The sequence below is a fragment of the Dipodomys ordii genome, unplaced genomic scaffold, assembly GCF_000151885.1.
Source record: "Dipodomys ordii isolate 6190 unplaced genomic scaffold, Dord_2.0 Scaffold17, whole genome shotgun sequence".
NCBI lineage: Eukaryota > Metazoa > Chordata > Mammalia > Rodentia > Heteromyidae > Dipodomys > Dipodomys ordii.
Window position 1 is genome coordinate 4,404,783 of NW_012267233.1, and position 21,997 is coordinate 4,426,779.

The following is a 21,997-nucleotide window of genomic DNA, read 5'->3' on the forward strand; positions in this document are numbered from 1 at the left end:
AAAATTATGAAAGTCCATCTATTTCTTCTAAAGTTTGTTATCTGTGGTAACATGGAATTTTTTAAATGATCAGGCTGTCTTCATTCATTTCACCCTTCGTTAACACCATCTTCACCACCAAGTGCACTATGTAGATCAGTGTTTCCTTAACTAGAACTCTAGTGGAAAATAAAAAGGTGTGCACTGCAAAAACATTTATTTTGCTCAGCAGAGAACTTTTAGAGACCTGATTTAAAGTAGATCATTAGATTTAGCTCTGAGAGATGCTAAAGGTTGCTAAATAGTTTAGCACACTAGAGTGAGAGACTATGGATTTTCCTACTAAGAACCTTTAGAGTAGGTGTGCTGACAACTATTATAAATCAGAATTCATAAATTAGAAGTAGCAATTTAAATTTACATCCAGTTTAGGAAGCAATCTTGCTATATAAATTGAGTCATAAAACTGATACTTTATAGTTGATCTGCTAGCTTCAAGTTTGTGTAATGACCCTGAGAAAATATTAACACACACACACACACACACACACATTATAAAACTATAAAACACAGATGTCCAATATAGTATTATTAGTGGCATAAAAAAATCTGAAGCCAAAAAGTTACTAGTAAGAAGATAGTTAGCTTAGTAAATATGTGTTGCAGCATTGCAGTCATTAATTTAAAATTCTGCTTATACCTGATATTTAATACTAATATATGACAAAAGATGAGTGTGAATTTGGATGCATGTCCTTAATTATACAAAAACTTAGAGATTAAAAGGAAAAGACAGATTTCCATATCCTAACTAAGTAAATATACAAGAGTGAAATACATCATTCTTTTCCAAATTTCAGGTTATGTTAGAATTCATTCATTAAAAAATAGAACTTCAATTTAAAAATAAAGATATGTGACATTTCCCTTGGCAGAGAAAATTTAGATCAGGGAAGTAATTTTCTTTTAGTCTATGGGTTTTCTATAATAATTATATTGCTCATTTCACATGTGGTAAGATAGCAAAAAATCCTGTCATGTGGAATTTCTTCTCAGAAATTCATATGTTCACTGAGTTTGATTTATAAGAATTTAGATAAATATAAATATCACCACACTTCTTTTATAGTATCAAATAGTGTTCTTTGGCTTCCTTACCTTATCTTCTGGAAGTCCAGTCTGGCTGAAATAAATAGCATAACGGTCATCACCTTTGATGTAGAATCTATAAACATCAGAATCTGGGGGCACCAAAAATCCACTGAAACGTGCAACAAATGTGTCTTGCTCCAGAGGCCAAACATAGGAAGCAGAGTCTACCCAAGTGGCCCCCATGTATCCCAAAGTGCCTTCATTGTATTCAAATATTTCTTCAAGATGCACTGGCCGACTGTTATTCCACACCTCAAGCTTTAGACCTCTCCCTCCTGAATAAAATAAAGAAAGCCATACATGTAAATGGTGACCCAATATCTCAACAGCCTTCTTCTTGGTGGTACCTATAGGGGTTCTATATCAATTCAGGTCTTTAGGGCATGTATGTTAATAAAACAATTCCCTACACCTTTTTAGTGTTATTTTTAAGGAGTTACATTCTCATAAGAAAGGTAATGAGTACAATGCTTCTTGGGCCATGTCACTTCTTCCTTCACTTTCCCCCATTTTCCCCTTCCTATCCACATCCACAAGTTACATGGTTTGGTTTTTACATAGTGTATATTGAATACCATAACTGCATTTGCTTCCCCTTTCTCCCTCCATTCCTGCAGCTCTCCTTTGCCTATACATACTTGTAAATGTATCCGTTCTGAGAGGACATAAGGCAATATGGCCATCTGCAATGTATTTATTCTTACTTTATTTCTCTGAGCCTCAGTTTCTACACATGTTAAAGGAGGTAATAATGCTATCTGTATGGTTTCTATGTGGATTAAGTATACTATATATAACATATGGTATATATATACCATATATATGATATATATATGGTATATATGGTGTATATATATATACATGTATTCTATGCATACAAGACATATATGTGTATATGTGTATATGTATGCATATCATAATATGTATGTATATGCTAAATTTGAAGTATATACACATATACAGTATACATGTAGAACATATATGGTATGATTTATATTTTATGTAAGAATAACAATACAAAAATTACTCTATTACCTGTGACTGATTTTGTTTTATATAATAAAGTAAAAAATTCACAATTCAATCTTATTATAAACTTTTTGTCTTAATGGTTTACTCTTACAAGTTATTCACTTAATGGCTTTACGGAGCCATTGATCAAAGAACAAACTGCTGGCTTTAAGATTTCTCTCAGTATTTTTTCTCTATTTTTAATTTTATTTTTCTTTATTTTTTGTTCTTTTCAAGCATCACTCCTGTGCTAAGATTCCACCTCCTTCTGGGATGGAATAAGAAGGAAAGCACTCTCAATAAAATGTTCCTTGACTTGCCAGTGTAAATTCTGGTATTAAGTGTTTTCTGAACAGAACTGTCAACTCCTTTTCTGTTTTTCTCAAAATACAGCAGCCATAAAGGCTTCCTTCAGTGCCTCAATCTTGTTTGCATCAGGAAAATTATGGCTGTTTCGCTTCACCCAAATTTGGTTGGAGAAAAGACAAATTACCTTGACCGAGCCAGTATTTCACAGCAGAGGTAGCCAGTCATAAATGCACCTTTCTTTAGAATCATCAATTATAAACATGAAAATGATTTTCTAAAACTGGTAACCTTTTTCTAATATTTAGACAAGGAAAGTTAAGAGATGGGTGAAGAGTTTTATTGCACTTTTAATTATAAACAGATTTCACTATGTGTACAAGATACAAGATCCATACCCTGCCCAAACATACGTACAACATTTCAAATGGAATTAGTGTGCATATGAAGGCTACCTACCTGCAAGTTCACTGGGCTACAGAGGGAAAAATCTACAAAGCATTTTGTCATATATACATCCTTCATCTGTTTTCACACCCAAGTCATTCTAGACAATAAAGTAACCTCTCCATTTATATTTTTCCCCAAGAAAAAAATATTTTAAAAGATTTTATAAAGAGTCTGACACCAGTGGCTCAAGCCTGTAATCCTAGCTACTCAGGAGGCTGAGATCTGAAGATCACAGTTTGAAGCCAGCCAGGGGAGAAAAGTTCCTGTGAGACTCTTATCTCCAATTAACCACTCAAAATACAAAAACCAAAAACCAAAAGTGGAGCTGTGGCTCAATAGGTGGAGCACTAGCCTTGAGCATAAAGAGGCCCAGGCCCTGAGTCTAAGTCCCACAATTGACAAAAATTAATTAACTAATTAATTAATTATTAGGTGAGCATTTTACAAATATGTAATTATAGCTACTTACAAGGCAGAGATGGAAAATTTTAGTTCATTTAAAACAAGTTTGGGCATAAAATTTTATAAGTCTCCATCTTAGTCATCTTAGTGGCTGGGCATGGTAATGTGTGCCTGTTACTCCAACTACAGGAAAAGCATAATAGCTGGGTACAGTGGCATACCCTTGCCAGTCTCAGTGGCATAGGGAAGCACAAGTAGCAAAATCAAAAGGCCAAGCCATCCTGGGCATGAAGTGGGACTCTACCTCAAAAATAACCAACAAAGGAAGGGGCTGGAGGTATGGCTCAAGTGGCATAGCACCTGCAAATATGAGGCACTGATTTCAATCCCCAGGTACTTAACAAAAAAATCTGTATTTTATTTTTAATAATTACTGATAGTAGGATTAGTAAAATAGTGACATAGAGGCAAGATGTCCAATTAACAGCCTAGTGTTCCCGAGAGAAGACAGTGATGCAAGTCAGGCTTCTGTACAATTCAAGAAAAGCAAATGGAGATATTTTCTGTGGGAAGTAAGGGGAATTGGATAGGTCTGGATACTGCATCCCACATAGGTCGCTGAGTTTAATCCCCAGCACCCAAAAAAAAATGTTCTATATAGAATGTACCAAGATTTAATGATCATAGCTAAATTTAAACTAAAGACATGTTGCAGTTTTATCAACAGAGACTTACTATTGGCAGTAGGGCATCAGAAGGATTTAGGCTGGGTTTATCTCCACTGATGTCACTTTGATAGAGTATTTTAATCTAGAATAAGTCTATTTAATCTAGAATAAATAGATTTAAAAACATGGGAAGTGACAATTCTCACTAAAACTTTTAAAACACACTAATGATTCTTTATGACAAATGATACATGCCCATATGATTCTTTTCCTGGAAATATACCTCATATATATTTTTTCTAAGATCTTTTATGGTAACTTACCTGGATATAGACTTTTGAGAACTGGAGGTAGGGGAGGTGTCTTGCAATATATTCTATTTTCTGTAACATTGAGAACATCACAGGACTGACCTGTACCGATCAAAATGAACAACTATTAAAAATAAAATTCCAGAAATCAAATTACAGTAGCCTCCCTTGAAATATTTTTTCCAATTAAAACAAAATTGCATAGAAGTGTCAAAGTCAAGGTTCTTCATTTCAGGTATAGATATAGATATAAATATAGATATAGATATATTCCATGGCCCTGCCTATCATCTCACCACTTAGTGCCTGGAGGTGGGATGGTTGAAATTTTTCTGAGCAGCCTGGGGGGAGAAGGGGGGACAAGTTCAACATTAGCCCAGGCTAGTGAGATTATAGTGAGACTCTATTTCCAAATAAAAATAGGCACATTATTCATTAATGGTTATACTTCCATCAAGGAAAATTATATCCTGGCAAAATATAACACATCTGAGAAAGAAAATTTCAGGTTCTCAGGAAAATACAGAACAAAACGGATCAAAACATTTCATTGTAAACATGTCACTTATGGGTGGGCCTTAGGTGAAGTTCAATTTCCCCTCAGGGAGGAATTGCTGAATGAACTCATGATGGTCACAAGTGTTAAAGGTAGGTGCACCCTTGGTTCATTAATCCAAGTTTTTCAAATGAAAGCAAATAGGACGATAATGTTAAAGTGCTATGTTCACAAGCAGACTGAATTCCAGACTGACAAGGTTCTAAAGCCTGATAGAGGAGTCTGTGTTTGAGACCTGCGTGTATTCCTCATGTAAAAGAATGGTCAGTGCTGCGTATTCAATGAAGCAACAGTCATCATCCATGAAAAGTGAGGACAATGGAACTGAAGTCAGATCTGGTTGCCAACTCATATTTGGTGGCCTTTCATGTTTCAGCTTTGATACGACCCTTTACTACTTTGAATCTTTTGTGGATTGAACTAGCAAAACAGTACATTAGAATAGTATATTAAACCACCAGACCATTTTATCAGAGGCAAAGGAAATACATTAGCAGAGTATTATTTTTAAAGAAGTTATGAGGGGTCTCCTGCTTCCAGTCTGGTGGCCACATTAATAAATACAAAAGCATGAGAGAAAATGTCGTCTTCTCAACAATGAAATATGATAGAAAATTGTCATCCTCACAGCGTATCGGCAACATCATAACCAAATCAGGCACAAGATCAGATCATCACAAATATATTGTACAAGTTAAAAGAATTTTGTATCCTTGTTTTAATATTTAAAACATAAAACTGAGGAAGTGGTACTGTGGCTCAAGTGGTAGAGCACTAGTCTTGAGCTAAAGAGCTCAGGGACAGTGCCCCAGCGCAGAGTTCAGGCTGTTGTTCCCAAGGCCAGTATTATCAGTAATTATTAATGCATAACAGCCACAGTTTATGAGAGCATGAGGGGAAATCTGAAAATACTACCTAATTTCATCATTTCCTCAAGAAGGACTTGTAAGAGGTCATTATATTTTGGGGTTCATTTCACTTAGCATCATCTTATATAGTCATATGTACATGGCTTTAGAGCTTTTCAGCTCATCTGATAAGAATATCCTATATATATACTAATTATTGCAAATAAGGGAAACCGTGGGACCTAGATTTCTTTGGGATTGGGTTACTTCACTTAATATGATTTTTCCAAGATATGGAAACAAGAGGTCTGTCTTTATTGTTATTGTTTTAAATGTACCATGGGATTTTATTTGTTCTTGTTGTTGTTTCCTTTGTATTTTCTTCCCCTATGGCATATCCCCTGTTGTCACTGTACTTGATTTGGGCACTCGGCATCTTGTATATACATTTGTCTGATCTGGGGAGGGGAAGGGGAATAACAAAACACTGAAACAAGGACACAGGATGACACATTGCAACAAGGAAACCCATATTGGAATCGAACTTTACAACTTTGGGTGGGAAGCAAGGGGGGGGGACGGATGGGGGAGGAGTGTGGGAGGTGAGGGGAGGGAAGGGATAGTGGGACAACAAGGGAAGGGGTAACAATGATCGACAAGTAATACAGAGTAATACATGAGTAAGGCAATGAGTACATTACTTGTGGATCATTGTTACCCCTTCCTTCCCTTGTTGTCCCACTATCCCTTCCCTCCCCTCACCTCCCACACTCCTCCTCCATCCCTCCCACCCAAAGTTGTAAAGTACTCATTGCCTTACTCATGTAACTGTAACCCCTCTGTACAACATCTTTACAATAAATATTTTTTTAAAGAATTACAACTGTCTAAAGATGAAAAAGAGAAATAAAAAGAGCTCATTATATAGAGAGCGGGTGTGTCCTTCACCGTGGGTGGTAGCTACAGTGCCACATCACAGTGCCTTTTGGTGTCAACCGCAGAGCTTAGGTTACTGTCACATAAAGCTGGAAGGAGTTGCCTTCTTTAGAAAATTGCAATGGGAAGAGCATGGGGCCCCGGAACCCAATTCCTATGTGCAAATACCTAGCTTTCAATTGAAGAAAATAATAGTGAAGATTATTGTTCTTCTTACAAATTATTAAAGAACAGGAAGGATTCATTCTTACAAAGTAGGACTTGAGAAATCATACCTCCAACTAGAACTTTCACTGGCAGATCCGTCTGATCAAAGAACTGTCCATTTATAGTTAGCACAGTGCCACCTTGAATGCTTCCTTTGGAGGGTGAAATTGAAGTGATTTCTGGGGGTGGGGAGAGCACATGAAATACAATGCATATATACCTAAATCAGAACGATCTTGAAGAATTTGTTCATTCTTTTATTTATGGACTGGCATCTTATATTGCATTTCTCCAGGTAGCAAGTGCCTTTAACTACGGTAAGCTTTGTGTGACTTTAAACATAAAGTTCTAAGTGTACTGGTAAATTAGTCCAGATTCTTACAATTTTTTTCTAATTCTGTGAAAGTTTTATAATAATACCACAGATGCATTTTGCATGAAATAAATTGCCAGGAAAAGCAACCACATGTGATTGCTGCCAAGATGATTTTTTTCACACCTTGACATCTTTGAAATCTGTGTGTCTCCATCATTTCAATCCCAGGACAAGTACAGTTTTTCCAGAAAGGCATATTTGCTTCTGATACTCTCCTAAGTGTATTTCAACCTTAAACCTCTTTAAAATAATTAAATTAGGCTAAATTAAAATCTATTTTAGTATTCCTCTGGGCCACACTCATGGCATAGAGATACTGGCTTCTGAATTAAATTGACGGGAAAACTTTTTATTTCTTCCTCCACCAACAACTAAAATTGAGAAATGCAAGTGTCCCAGCTATCACTGTTTGGGGGATGAGTTGTTTCTTTCAATAAATCTTACACAAAAAATGCAAAGCTGGGGAGCTTAGCTCATGTCAGTCATCCAATTAGATTCTTCCTTATAGGCATTTGTCTTTTTCTAGCAGTATAGAAAACAATATAGTATACTTTACTACCACTATTTTCTTTCATTTGATACATATATGTGTATACAATGATGTGAGAGAAACGTTACATACCTGCATATGTTTGAAACATGGAAATTTTATTGAGGGATGAAACAAAATATGTCATATTCTCTGGGAAACTCCTGTTTAAAAAAAAGGTAAATTTTCCTGTTTTAAAATAGGATCTTTACAGCATGAAGTCCTCAGTTCAAGCCCAAATAGCAATATCAAATAAAAAGAACTTTAAGAAAAGACCTTTATTTTAGTAATTTTTGTAGTGATAGAAATCGTATTGTAGCTTACAAAGTAGTAGGATGGGACTTTTAGGGGGAAGATATAACATCTTGTATTTTTATTTTGTTGTTGGTTATACATCTGTCAAAACATATGTACACTTTACATATGTGCGTGTGTATTTTATTAAATGCAAAATTTTCCTGAATCGAGCTGAGTTTAGGAAATTACATTAACCAACAAAAAAAGTTCAGAAAACAAAATAAACTTGGACAGGAGCCAGGTGCTGGTAGCTCACACCTGTAATCCTAGCTACTCAGGAGGCTGAGATCTGAGGATTGTGGTTTGATGCCAGTCCAAGGCAGAAAAGTCTGTAAGACTTATCTCCAATAAACTATGCAGAAGAAGCCAGAAATGGTGCTGTGGTTCAAGTGGCAGAGTACTAGACTTGAGCAAAAGAAACTCGAAAGAAAGAAAGAAAGAAAGAAAGAAAGAAAGAAAGAAAGAAAGAAAGAAAGAAAGAAAGAAAGAAAGAAAGAAAGAAAGAAAGAAAAGACTCTGAACAGGAAAGCTGTCCTTCAGATATATGAGCACTTCCTGCAGACAATCTCATGGTCTCTTAGAACCTCCCTGTGATTTATGAGGATCAAGCTAAGAGCTCTCAATTTACTATGACATCTAATTTTTACCTTTATCACATCAAGTAGGTAAAATTCAAGAATGTTCATAATTTACTCAAGATTACAAAACCAAGTGGCAGAAATAAAACATAAATGCAAAGTCCTAATAGGTATAGTAACTACTAATTTCTGTGACAGTACAGATGAGTGAGATGAAACTAATATCCAGTCCACTAGGTTTAAACTGCCCTTACTGCACACTTGTTACTTTTGATATGTATACTTCCATAATCTAGGGGTCTAGGTAGTGGAAGAATCCTCAGAATTAAATAATGTTTCTCTAACTACCTCAATGAAATTAGAAAAGTGAAAGAATTCAAATACAAATTTTAAGACACAAAAGTAGACTCAAAAAGGGTAATATAAGCCTCGGGTTAGGGACAAACAATGAACTCTCCTGTGAAGCTAACTCATGCATTACAATACACATTTGCAAGACTAAGGAGTCTTGGGAAATACTTTATGCTAAATTAGTTCTTTAAGAAGTTCATATTAAATTGTATATTTTTGTGTTGATCCCCAAAGATCTGAAAACATGCCAGCACCAACAATATTGTGTCTCAACAGATCCTCTGCTTCTTTAGCTAGTGAGAAAATTGCCTTTTGAAATAAAATTTGAATGTAATTTATTTGGGATGACACTGGGGTGATTTTCACTAATTTATTGATAATGACTAGGCATTTCTCAATTAAGACAGCCTCATCTGAACCTTATCAGTTTGGAACAGCTGTCATTTGAACTTGGGGAAATAGTGAAGACAAGGTTGGCTATTAAAAAAGATACAGATTCTGTGCCACAGTGGTCTTTAATTACTTCATTTGATATTCAGGAATGTGCCTAAAATTGTAAAATATGAATCTTATAATTAAAAAAGGTTTAATAGTTTTTAAATGACATGGAATCTTAAAACTAGGTTTCTAAGTAGTAAATGTCATAGTTTTAATAGTTATCTTAAATTCCTAAGACTATTTTATATAGAAACATCATTTCTTCAATTAGTGGACATTAGTATCAAAGGTTAGCCATGCATTTCTTTAAAAAAAAGAAAATAAACTATAAATCAAGATCATGGAATGAACAATTTAAGGTAGTATCCCTAGTTATACAATATGTGAATTTGATGATAGTTATAAATGGAAATTTCCGGAGCCTTTAATGCAGCAGACTGATTTATGCACTCTTAGCTATCATATTCAGTCTTGATCACTCAAACCATCTATTTTGGGATAATTGTTTCTCTGGGAGACATATAATGGATTTGACAATTAACAATTTTCATAGACTTGGAAGTTAAGAATTCATTTTTCACCTTAGAGAATGAGAGTAAGAACATAAAAGACCCATATATAGTTATAGAAATCATTTAAAACTCAAGGACGGTTGCTTCTCACAAAGGGTTTAGTCTTTTTCGTAAAATTCTATTCACAAATTTTAAAAAGTTGTTTATAAGAAGTTCTCTTCTTGAAGAGAATAGTTGTTATATCATAGGGCTCTAATTCATTTGCTGTGTATCAGTTACAAAGCTGATTCATAGCCACTTATGTATCTCTTTGATTTGGTGCTAAATTATACTGCTATTCAAGGATTTGGTTTAGTTTGTAATAAAGTATCCATCTCAGGTATTGCTTTGTTATAAAGTTCTTGCTTGTGTCTAGAATTTGATAGCCCTCTAAAGATGATAGTAAAGTTTAATCCATCTGGAATTACATTTTTATGGGAAGAGGGAACCAATCTGACCTGCTCTGGCACTCTGTGAACACATATTACTTTGTAGTATGGACATTCTTTTCAAGCTTACAATCATTGGGTGTCTCCTGAGAGACAAAAAAAATAAATCAACAGATCTAACTAACAATATTAAAATTGGATACTAAATAGAATCCAATTTATTTATTTAATTACAGTATCCAATAGAAATTTATTTGGTTGCCTGGCAATTGGCTCATTTTCTCAATAGACACTATGAGATTTGGGGCAGAACAATTCATTTAGGTTTGTCACATCTATGTCCTGCCTATTAAAGACATTAACTTACCCAGTTACTGTGATAGTCAGAAAATACACTCATTGTAAATGTTTTCATTGTAAATACTATGGCATCAAAACGTGAAGCTGTGGTGATAATTAGGTCTGGTGGCTGAAACTTTCTATCAGCCATGGCAGAGAAGTAAAATGAATGAAATGTTCAGGTCCCCGAGTTAGGACTTAGACTACATGATTCACTTACTGCTGTAATCTGCTTCTATTGGCTGAATTTGCTTGGGCAAATTATCTCCCTTTCCTCCTTCCTTTTCAAGTTGCCAATAGGCAAGATGGAGTGGATTATATATCACTTAAGGATATCTTAAAAGAAAACCTTTATCCTGTAATATTAATTATGAGGCTTTTGTTTTACAGTAACAAAAATTGTAATTCAGCTGGACGCCAGTGGCTCATGCCTGTAATCCTAGCTACTCAGGAGGCTGAGATCTGAGGATCACGGTTCAAAGCCAGCCCGGGCAGGAAAGTTCATGAGACTCTTATCTCCAATAAACCTGCTAGGAAACCGGAAGTGGCGCTGTGGCTCAAGCCGTAGAGCTCTCGCCTTGAGCTGAAGAGCACAGGGACAGCGCCCAGGCCCAGAGTTCAAGCCCCACGACCGACCAAAAAAAAAATTATAATTCAATCATGAGAACTATATAAAAGGTAATAGTTTTCCATCACAGTTAAATGTTTTTATTTGTTATTTTAGTTACTGTTGATTCACAACAAGTAAAAGTCATATGGAAGGTACAAATTAAAAATAAAAAGGAGTTATGGATTCTTTAAATGTTAATGTGTGGAAAGAAAGTGATTGATTCCTTAATCTCTGCATTTAGAGTGCAAAATAAATATTTATAATTAATTTTATTTGCCCAGTTGAATCAATTATGATAATCATTATTTACAAAATGACCTACCTTCCATAATCACTATCTAAGATGAAGCTGACATTGTGATGACCTGGAATTAATTGGAATACACAATTAAATTTCTAATCAGAGGAGAACAATAACTCTATTCTATGTAGCTGATTTAAATGCAGACAAAATATATAATAAAAATATATAATAAAACAAAACATATAACAAAAATATATAATAAAACACTTATATAATCATTTACAAATCATCAAAGAAAACTGGAAGGTTTTAAAAGTTGAAGTTATAACTAGGAAAATATTACAAAATACAATTATGAACTTAGAAAAATAAAGAATAGATAGGCATCACTATTGCCCTGTTCAGAGCCTCTGATGGGGTTGCAAGACATGGTGTGGAAGGAAGACTGCCGATCTTTGTCCTAACAGAATGCATTATCAAGAGCAAAGACCCAAACAGAGAGCTTAAACTTGTTATGGAATATCAGGAATAATAAATCTTGAGAATGTAAAATATGGGTCAAAGAGCATTTCTCTGTCCCTGTGCTCTTCAGCTCAAGGCGAGCGCTCTACCGCTTGAGCCACAGCGCCACTTTCAGTTTTCTAGTGTTTTATTGGAGATGAGTCTCACGGACTTTCCTTCTCGGGCTGCTTTGAACCATGATCCTCAGATCTCAGCCTCCTGAGTAGCTAGAATTATAGGCATGAGCCACTGGTGCCCAACATCAAAGAGCATTTTCTGAGGACATACATTTCATCTGAAAATTTCAGGATGTAATACTTACACAGGGCACAGGGCCTGAGATAGGAGAGAAGCTGATTTAAGAACTGAAAGAGCCAGATGCCAGTGGCTCACACTTAAAATCCTAGCTACTCAGAAGGCTGAAATCTTAGGATAGCAGTTCAAAGCCAGCCAAGACAGGAAAATTTATGAGCCTCTTATCTCTAATTAATCGCTAGAAGAAAAAAAAAAGCCAGAAGAGAAGCTTTGGCTCAAGTGGTAGAACACTAGTGTTGAGTAAAAAGAACTTAGGGATAGCACCCAGGCCCTGAGTTCAATCCAAGGAGCAGAACACAGATACAGACACACACACACAAACACCCAGACACACACAGACACCGACACACACACACACATACACACACACACACACACACACACACAAAGAAGGAGGAGGAGCAGAAGAGGAAAAAGAGGAGAAGGAGGAAAACTGAAATTAAGGCAGCATGTAAGAAGTAAAACAGCTGAACTAAGTAAATCATGGAATCATTGGGAAGGGCAAAAAAGAAAATATAACCTGAAGTTCACTTTCTATATGTCTTAAGAAAATAAGTACGTAAATAAATAAAGCATACACCCTGGCTTAAAAGTGAAAAGAAGGCAATTAAGAAAGGGAAAACAAAAACAACAAAGAAATGACAACCCTGAGAAGAAAATGCAGGGAAGATCTAGAAGAACATAAATCAAGTCTGAGCTGGGCTTCTCTGACAACTATGAAGAAGGGTGATCAACACTTACCAATGTAAGTTCCTGTTATTTTACAAATCATAGAACCCATGTCTCCACTTGGATGATCTAGCTTGAGTCCATACCTATCAAAATTATGAGCTTATCAAATTTCATATTGATATTACATTTCAAAATATCATTTTAATTGGACATATTTTATTACTTTCAGAATATGTATCAGTTTAGAAACAGATTCTCCACTTAAAATCTCCGTGAAATGAAAATAATTCCCAGGTGTCAGTGATGGGTTATAGATAAAATTTCATTTAATGCAAAAATGTTTGTAATTAAATTTGATATTCCTGTTTCTCTTAAGCACTGAAAATACAATCAAGTAAAGAAATTATGTGATATTTCTCAAAACACCTTTTTCATAACGACCTAAATAATAATTCATATTGTACTATACTGAAGACAAAGGAGAAAATAAGTTAGCAGCTAACTATATAAATGAATATTAATTTATCAAATAAAACATTTATACTCATGTATTATAAAGGCATTTAGCTATGTGATATTTCTTACCATTACTATTTAGTAAGCTAGAATCTACTATTTATTTTTTTAGCAAAATAATTTTAAAACATTTTTAACAAAAATTTTCTTAATTACTTACAAATCATCAGATTGTGGTATAAGAAGCTCACAGGGCATTCCTCCAATATAAACTCTGCATAAATATTTTATCAGATAAAAGTTAAGTTATATTAGTAAATGGTTTCCAAATGCACCTCCCATAAACAATAACTACCATAAGTTTTTCTTAATCACTCATTGCTAATTACTATCCATCATTACTGCCTTAAACAAACATCTATTGATACTATACTGAAGTTTTTAATTTTTTTAAAAAAAATTTATTGTAAAGGTGATTACAGAGGGGTTTACAGTTACTTGTCAGGTAATGAGTAGATATCCTTTGAACAGTGTCACCCCCTCCCTCATTCTCTCCCTATATTGAACTTTTTAAATACTCTTTTGCACAAAAGTCCTTCTATTTGATTATTACCTTAGGATTACAAAGGAAGTAAACTGAGTTATTGAACCCATTATAAAGATATTTTGATTCAAGTTCTCTTTCTAACCTCCTACCTTATCCCAATTAAAATTTAACAGCTGAAACTGAGAGGCTCTTGATAACTACATTTAATATGCGTAACCATATTATTATTCAGTAAGTATAATCCTTCCATTTCAAAGATGAATAAACTGAGACAGAGTGACTAAGTTTCTTGGGTAAGCCTACAGTAAGTAGAGCATAATGTAAGAATTGAAATCTGGTTTTGTACCCACACTTGCTAATTCCCACAGTGGTATAGGCCTGCCTATCTGTGAGAACGTTATCATGTTTTGCCTTAAACAGGTCTTTTAGAATTTTTCTCTCCTATCTGTTTAGATCAAAAGCTCTTTTATAAAAAGTAGATGCTCTACTCATTTTCTTGTCCTGGCATAATGTGGATTTAGAAATCTTATTGAATGAACAAGACCCAGGAAGCAGAAGTTCTCTTGGCTACTGGCCAATGACCTGTTCTTTACTCTAGACTCCTTGATGATGAAACTTAGGCACAAAGGAATGCCTTGGGGGAAGTCATAATTAATATACTGTTAATTAGATAAATGACTTTCTGAAGAACTTCTCACATTCCCACAAATGACTGTATGAAATTTTCCATATATATATAATTTCCATATATTATGGAAACTTTTGTACAAACATTTGTATCTATATTCTATCTATAGTATATATATTGTATATTTATATATATATATATATATATATATATTCCCTAGAGATTTCCACAGTATATGAGCTGGTATAATGATCCACTGAGGGTCTTTCTGACTGATTTTGTGATTTCATAAAAAAAAAATCACTAACTCCCTGGTATTAAACAGAAATAAATTCCAACTGCAGGGGGAAGAAAAGTAATCTTTCTCTGGAAGTTATGTTTTGTATTTCCTGATATCATTATGGGCAAGATTAAATGAGAAAGCTCCATGTAAGGAAAAGAATGTGAATCATTTATAACAACCAATTATACTGAAGGAAGAAAAAAAAAGTCTTCACTTAGATCAAATTTTCTAGTAGCTCTTTCAACCCATAAAAAGAATCAATATGGATATTTCCAGAGCATTTATAGCTGCCTACAAATGTGAGTTAACTGAAATTCAACCTCAAAGTATGCCAGACAAATCACTTTTTTCCGCGTACTGAAACTTCAAAATTACTCATTTTACTAAATTATAAATGCAGTTGTACGTGGCCTAAAGTCTTTAGAATTTAAGAAATCCTCCAATTGCTGTCTGAATTGTTTATTTAATATATCAACTCATTGGTTTTGTGAAAATACTCAATAAGCATGAAACATCCTGAAAGCTGTGATACAATAGAAAATGACCAGGGTTTTTGTCTGCTAAGATGGGCTGAGATAACCCTATCTCCATCACAGGAAAATACCCTCATGTCATGTTAGTTTCTAGTTCAGACGCAGACAGCTATTTTCTGTTCTGTTAGTTAACTAAACAATGTTAGAATCTGCTTCACAGCTAGTAAGTGGAGCACTCACGATTCAAGCTCTGGCACATTAAATGAGTTATTGACCCTTTCTCTTTCAGCGTGCTCTCATTTAACACATTTGCAGTAGAAGAAATAGCAAGTTGTGTATTTGAAGACTTAAGTGCTACTCCTGACCTTGACAGTCTAGGGTATTACATAAAATGAGGTAGAATTTTTAAAAAATCTCCCATAAATAAAGTTCTTTGGCTATAATCCAGTTACTATGGAACTATTGAACAGTTACTATTGTGTACTTTCAATTAATAAAATTTGTCACAGTAAAAGAAGGAATGATGTCAGTCCAGAGAAGAAAGGAATAGGCAGCATTGCTTCATGTCCATGAATCAACCGATAGTCTAGTTTTCTTCAATAATATGACTGAAAAATCCTAGCAAACACTGTAGATGATTTTTAATATTATTTGATCCATTATTATACTTCCACACCAAAATTACCTCAAAATCCTGACATTTCTCCCATTTGAGCTTACAGCAGTATTGCTCCCATAGACATCAGTAAAGATTCTTCCTTGGATTGTTATTAATGTACCTGAAAACAAAGCAAAAGATTCAAGTAGGCTCTATATATTAATCTCTATCTCAAAACACTAGAAAGTTCTCTAATAAAAACAAATTAACAGATTTTTTTCTATTTTTTATTTTTATTTTTGTCTATCCAAGGGCTTGAACACAGGCCTGGGCACTGTTCCTGATCTCTTTTGCTGGTGGTAGTGCTAGCAATGCTACTAGCACTCTGCCACTTTGAGCTATAGTGCTGCTTTTGGTTTTTGAGTAATTAATTAGAGATTAGAGTCTCATGGGGACTTTTCTACTTGGGCTGGCTTCAAACCATGATCCTCAGATCTCAGCCTCCTGAGTAGCTAGGATTGCAGGTATGAGGTGCTGGTGCCCTGAAAAAAACAGAATTCTTATATTCCGTTGTAGTGTTCAGCATTGGTGTGAAATTTCTAATAAATATAATAAAATATATTGTGTATATTGAGTATATTGAGTACATTGAATGAGTATTTGTATTTAAAGATTAGTGAAGTATTTCAGAGAAAAAACTAGTAAAATACTTAATGAAATACTACTTTGGGCAACAGGTAATTTATTTAAAAAGAAAAAGATTGCCACATAATACATAAAGTAACCCAAATCTTGATTGAAATAATCATGAAATATTAAAGCTAGTCATAAAAGTATACATCTGTAATCTTAGCATTCTAGAGGCTTAGGCAGGAAATGAATTGCAAATTTAAAACATCGCAAGGCTCTTTCTCAAAAAGTACATTAAATAATTAAATTTTGAAAATTATGAAAAGAAAGTGAAATTGAATGTAATTAGGATTTCAGGTTAAATCTACACATGTAATAATAAAAATGAAGTTATCTGACAGAGCCATGCACTGGTGAATCGTACCTGGAATCATAAATACTTAAGAGGCTGAGATCTAGATTATGGTTTAAAACTAACCTGGGTAGATAAGTCTGTGAGACTCCATGTCAAAAATAAAAGCTGGATTAGAAATATAATTCAAATGTTAGAGCGCCAATTGAGTGAGCATGAGACCCTGAGTTCAAGCTCTGGTACTGCCAAAAAAAAAAAAATCTGATAGAAAAAGCATTTGTTTTCCAAAACAAGATAAATTCAAAATATATTTCACACATACATGAAATATAGACATTTGGCATCCTTCAAAGAATTCTTTTTTTTTTAATTCTGAAAATACCATACAGAGGGCTTACAATTACATGGGCAAGATAATGAGTACATTTCTTATCAAGCATTGTTGCCTCCTCCTTTGTTTCCCCTTCCCATCCCTTCCCATCTCCCACCTCTCCCCCCCAGATAAATATTCAAATGTTTTTTCTTTCATGCGATTGTTTCTAACATATTTATAAGATGATTTCAAAGAATTCTTACAATTTCATATGGAAAAAGATGATTGGCTTATGAAATGAAATGCATATATTCAACAAACCTGAAACAAATTTAAGAGTAAACCAAAGAATCGAAAACACTGAAAGCATACTACTTTTTCTTTTTTATAAATTCCATTTTATTTTAAGGCAGGATCTCACTAAGTAGCCCAGGCCGTCCTCAAACTCGACCTTCCTGCCTCTATTTCCCAAATGCTGAGAATTCCATTTATAGTTACCATAACCAATTCCATTACCGTGTGTCATTACTCCCTGGGAAGAATATTTGAAAACAGTTCATAGTTACAATTGAGTAAGCTGTAGAAAAGGGCATTCTTATTTATTTCTGTAGGGATTATAAACTGGCCTAATGGTATCATCATAATAAACACTAGAAGATAAGTAAACATCCAATACAATGAAAATTAAGTGCATTATCATAGATTATGATTCAACTTTTGAAAATACTTTTAATTGATAACCAGTTTCATAAGCAGAAAAAGGAAATGTATAATTTTTAGGTATTATAACGATTGCATACACAATAGATGTAAATAAAGTTAACTGCCACACACCAAAAATATTTCAGCAATTACAAGAACCAACCTGGAGTTCCAGATAAAGGTGTGATGTTCCTTATTGTTGGGGTTCTGAAACTTTTTGTCTGTAAAATAACAATATGGATAAGCAGTCTTTTCTCTATGTTGATTCTAATTTTACGGAATACATCTATTTCTACTTCTATTTCAATAATAATCCATAATAGAACTATCAAAATATTCTTACATATAATAAATAAAAATGTTGATCATGTTCTGGTTATTCAAGATTATTTCCTTATTCTTTAAAAATTCTTCTGCTTCACAATATTGTCAGCCTGGAATTTTTGTCTGCTTGGTTGGTTGGTTGTTTTTGTGGAACTACTTTATTTTTTTGTTGAGCTGTGAGCTTGGGGGGCGGGGAGGTACCAGGGGTTAGAGGAGGGTGGAGTTCAGGGAGTTTCTACCCACGATCATCTCTGCTTTGCTTTACTGGAATCTTATGGGGAAACGTGGGGGAGACAGGCTTCTGAGATTCCACATGGCTGAGCACTTGTACCCACACCTCCCATGTGCCAGATTGGATTCCCCAGATTCTGACTCATCAGCCTAGAATTTGAAAACTCTATCATCCTTTAGTTAAAACTAGAAGCCAATCAGTCATTAAGAAGACTCTCAAGAATTTGACAGGATAAAATTAAAGAAATTACGTTTGGTTAAGTCCTTGAGGAAAGAAAGTAACAAGGAACACTTCAAAATCAGACACAAAATAATAAAAGACCAGTAAAGCAAGTTTTATTTGTCATGGTAATGATAAATTCCTAGCGCAATGCAGTCACTTTTCTTAAGAAATGTCACAGCAAAGACGAATTGAAAAAGAGGCAAATTCCAGAGAGGCCACCAGTGTAATTAAGACTTCAATACCTGTCATAAAGTAATGGCTTTCTAAAGTGTCCACACCCCAGTCTCTATGGAAATATCAGGCTACGGTAGATGGTTGTAAATGGAATTAAAGTTGCTAAATAGCTGATTTTAAATAAGGAGATAACCCTGTATTGCCCCCATGGGCCCAAAGTATTTACAAAGATTCTGGAAGTACAACTGGGAAACAGAGTGCAGACAGATTAAGAGAAGAAAATAGGGTGCTTCTTGGAAGCAGAGTGAGCATGATGCAGTGAGATAAAGACTTAACTCCCATTGTTGGCTTTGGAGACAATGGTAGGAGAACAGGAGCCAAATCATATGGGTAGTCATAAGCAGCTAGAAAAGGCCAGAATACAGAATCTCCCATAGTGCCTCTAGAAGGAATGTAGCCATCCAGACACGTGATTGCAGCCTAGACTTAGCTGAAGAGCTGTAAAATGGTACATTTGCATTGCAGTAAGCCACTAAGTTTGTGATAATTTGTTATTGCATTAAATAAGAAAGGGTTGTCTAGCTTTTAGAGGTCTTCAAGTACATATAAGAGGAAGAAGAGTATCACAGTTAAAAGCCCAAGTTTGCAGCTGCTCTTTTCAAATTGAAATTTGAGCTTAATCACTGCCTCTCTATGTGACTTTGGGTAAGCAACATAATTTCTCTGTGCATCAATTTTATCATTTATAAAACAGAGGTAAATAATACGTATATTCAGCTACAAGATTGCTATCAGAGTTATGAGTTAATAAACATAACTATTAAGAATATCATCTGACCTATAATAAATACTACAGTAAATACTATATGAGCCATTATTATGCAAATAAACACATGCTGAATTCGTTTTTAAAAGACAAAAAAGGCTGGACATAGGAAGCTGAGGTCTGAGGATCAAGGTTCAGTCTTCAAGATTTTTATAGCAATTAACCAGAGCAAAAAGCTGCAAGTAAGAAGTGATGGTGTGTGGCTCCAGTGAAGTGGAGGTATGGCTCAAGTGATGTAAAGGTGTGGCTCAAGTGGTACAATGTCAGCAAGGAGCAGCGTAGGGTGGAGAAAAGAAAAAGCAAGAGGCTCTGAGTTCAAGCCCCATACCAGCATACACATACATCCACAACCACCCACACCTATACCCACATCCATACTGCCCCATACACTGCTCCAATGTGAAGAAAATTAATTATTTAAATAGGAAAAGAGCACACTTTAGGAAAATCAGTAACCAAGATGAATTAATCATCTACATTTTGAAAAAATGCTGGAGAAAATTAGTAGTCCAGAAACAGATCAAGAAGAATTTACATTCCACAGACATGGGAAGCATTTTTAAGAATTAATTAATATTAATTAATTAAGCATTTTAAAGAATTAATTAATGGAACCTGTGTTATGAAAAATAATAAAATAATTTAGAACAAAGTAGATTCTCAATGAAGTCAATTGGCCCTTTATTCTCATTAAGATGAATGTGAAAGACCATTGTTTTTTGAGTGTTAAAGAAAATAATTTTGAAATGTGAGGATAAGAAGGCTTCAGATATATCCTTTCACAATTTAGAATGATAAAAGAAAACAAATTCTCAATGGAGAATTCCTATAAAATAATAGAAAATGAATCTCTAGCCATAAAACCTTTGTTTGGTAAAATATTAGTTTTAAAATAGTTAGTAGAAAGGCTAAAGGAACTGCCAGCTAGGTGTACAAATCAATCTCTACAAGTCACTGTATTCTTACTTAAATAGTATTTGTAGCAAAATAATAGAGGATTGCATGTTAAATAACATTAGTTTCTGTCATAGTTTTAAACCAATAGACAAAATGTACAAGGTATTTGTTATCAGTTGTTAATAGAAGTACAAAAAATAAGAGTACACTACTGCAGAACATGTATACTTATTTAACATTGATATGACATACTGCATTTTCTAATATATTGATATACAAAGATTTTTAAATTTTAAAGCTAATCCTTCACTCTACATAAGCTTAGATACCTCAGATCATGAAAAAGGGAGACAGTGATTCAAAAGTCTCATTGAAACTTATTTCAAATCTAGAATTCAATTTCTAACAAAACTGGCAACTGAATGTGAAGACAACATGGAAGTTTTAGTGTTGGAAGGGCTCTAATTTTAGTATTTTATTTAGGAATTTTATTTTCTAAGTATACTCAGATGGACATGGGATACAGGAAGCAGACAGCAACAGGAGAAAGGAGGAAGAAGCCCCCAGGAAAGCTGTAGAAGGATCCCTGTGATTCCATTTGCCATGCTTATCTAGAGAGGAGATGGCCCTTTAGCTGTGTCACCTGTGACTTGAGAAGTAATGTCATGTAATAGTACTGATAAGATTTTAGATAGTAAATTCTCCTCTAATTTGAACTAAATAGACAATAAACTTTAAAAATGCAGAAATCGATGGGTGCCTGCAATCCCATCTATTCAGGAGATTGAGATCTGAGAATCTCTGTTTGAAGCCAGCCTGGGCAGGAAAGTCCATGAGACTCTTATCCCCAAGAAAGCCAGAAGTGGAGCTCTGACTCAAGCAGTAGAGGTCTAGATTTGAGCAAAAGAAACTCAGGGACAGCACCCAGGCCCAAAGTGTAAGTGCCAAGACCAACACACACAAAAAAAGCAGAAATAGTAATAAGCATATTTCTAAAGAATAAGCATAATGCTGTAGAGCCAGCTTAACATTAAATGATGTGTAATTTCATTAAATAAAAAAAATGTGTTACATTCTTATGGCATAAGCCAATAAAAATAGAAATAAAGACAAAAATAGTATTAAGGTATTAGAATTTCATGACATTAAGATTTTAGCTTTTTCTTTCTTAAAGAATAAACACAGAATACCATCCAGTGTGTACTGCTACCAAGTACTGGATACTAAAGAAGCAGATACTTAGAAACAGAAAGATGAATAAAATTAGTCAACATTAAACCTAACACAATAAAATATATTATATTAAACAATATATTGCAGTAAG

The 21,997-nt window shown here is 34.4% G+C and overlaps 1 protein-coding gene across 1 annotated transcript in view; it reads right to left on the bottom strand.

Annotated features, from left to right (window-relative positions):
* Nucleotides 1-21,997, bottom strand: part of Pkhd1l1 (polycystic kidney and hepatic disease 1 (autosomal recessive)-like 1) — a 153,502-nt gene that overhangs the window by 106,999 nt on the left and 24,506 nt on the right. Inside the window, exons 5-13 of the mRNA XM_013012469.1 lie at nucleotides 18,162-18,219; nucleotides 16,089-16,182; nucleotides 13,693-13,746; nucleotides 13,086-13,159; nucleotides 11,607-11,649; nucleotides 7,825-7,895; nucleotides 6,895-7,005; nucleotides 4,292-4,381; nucleotides 1,138-1,406 (exon numbers count right to left, since the gene is read on the bottom strand). Of these exons, the coding sequence (XP_012867923.1) occupies nucleotides 1,138-1,406; nucleotides 4,292-4,381; nucleotides 6,895-7,005; nucleotides 7,825-7,895; nucleotides 11,607-11,649; nucleotides 13,086-13,159; nucleotides 13,693-13,746; nucleotides 16,089-16,182; nucleotides 18,162-18,219 (864 nt within the window). The remainder of the gene's footprint in view (nucleotides 1-1,137; nucleotides 1,407-4,291; nucleotides 4,382-6,894; nucleotides 7,006-7,824; nucleotides 7,896-11,606; nucleotides 11,650-13,085; nucleotides 13,160-13,692; nucleotides 13,747-16,088; nucleotides 16,183-18,161; nucleotides 18,220-21,997) is intronic.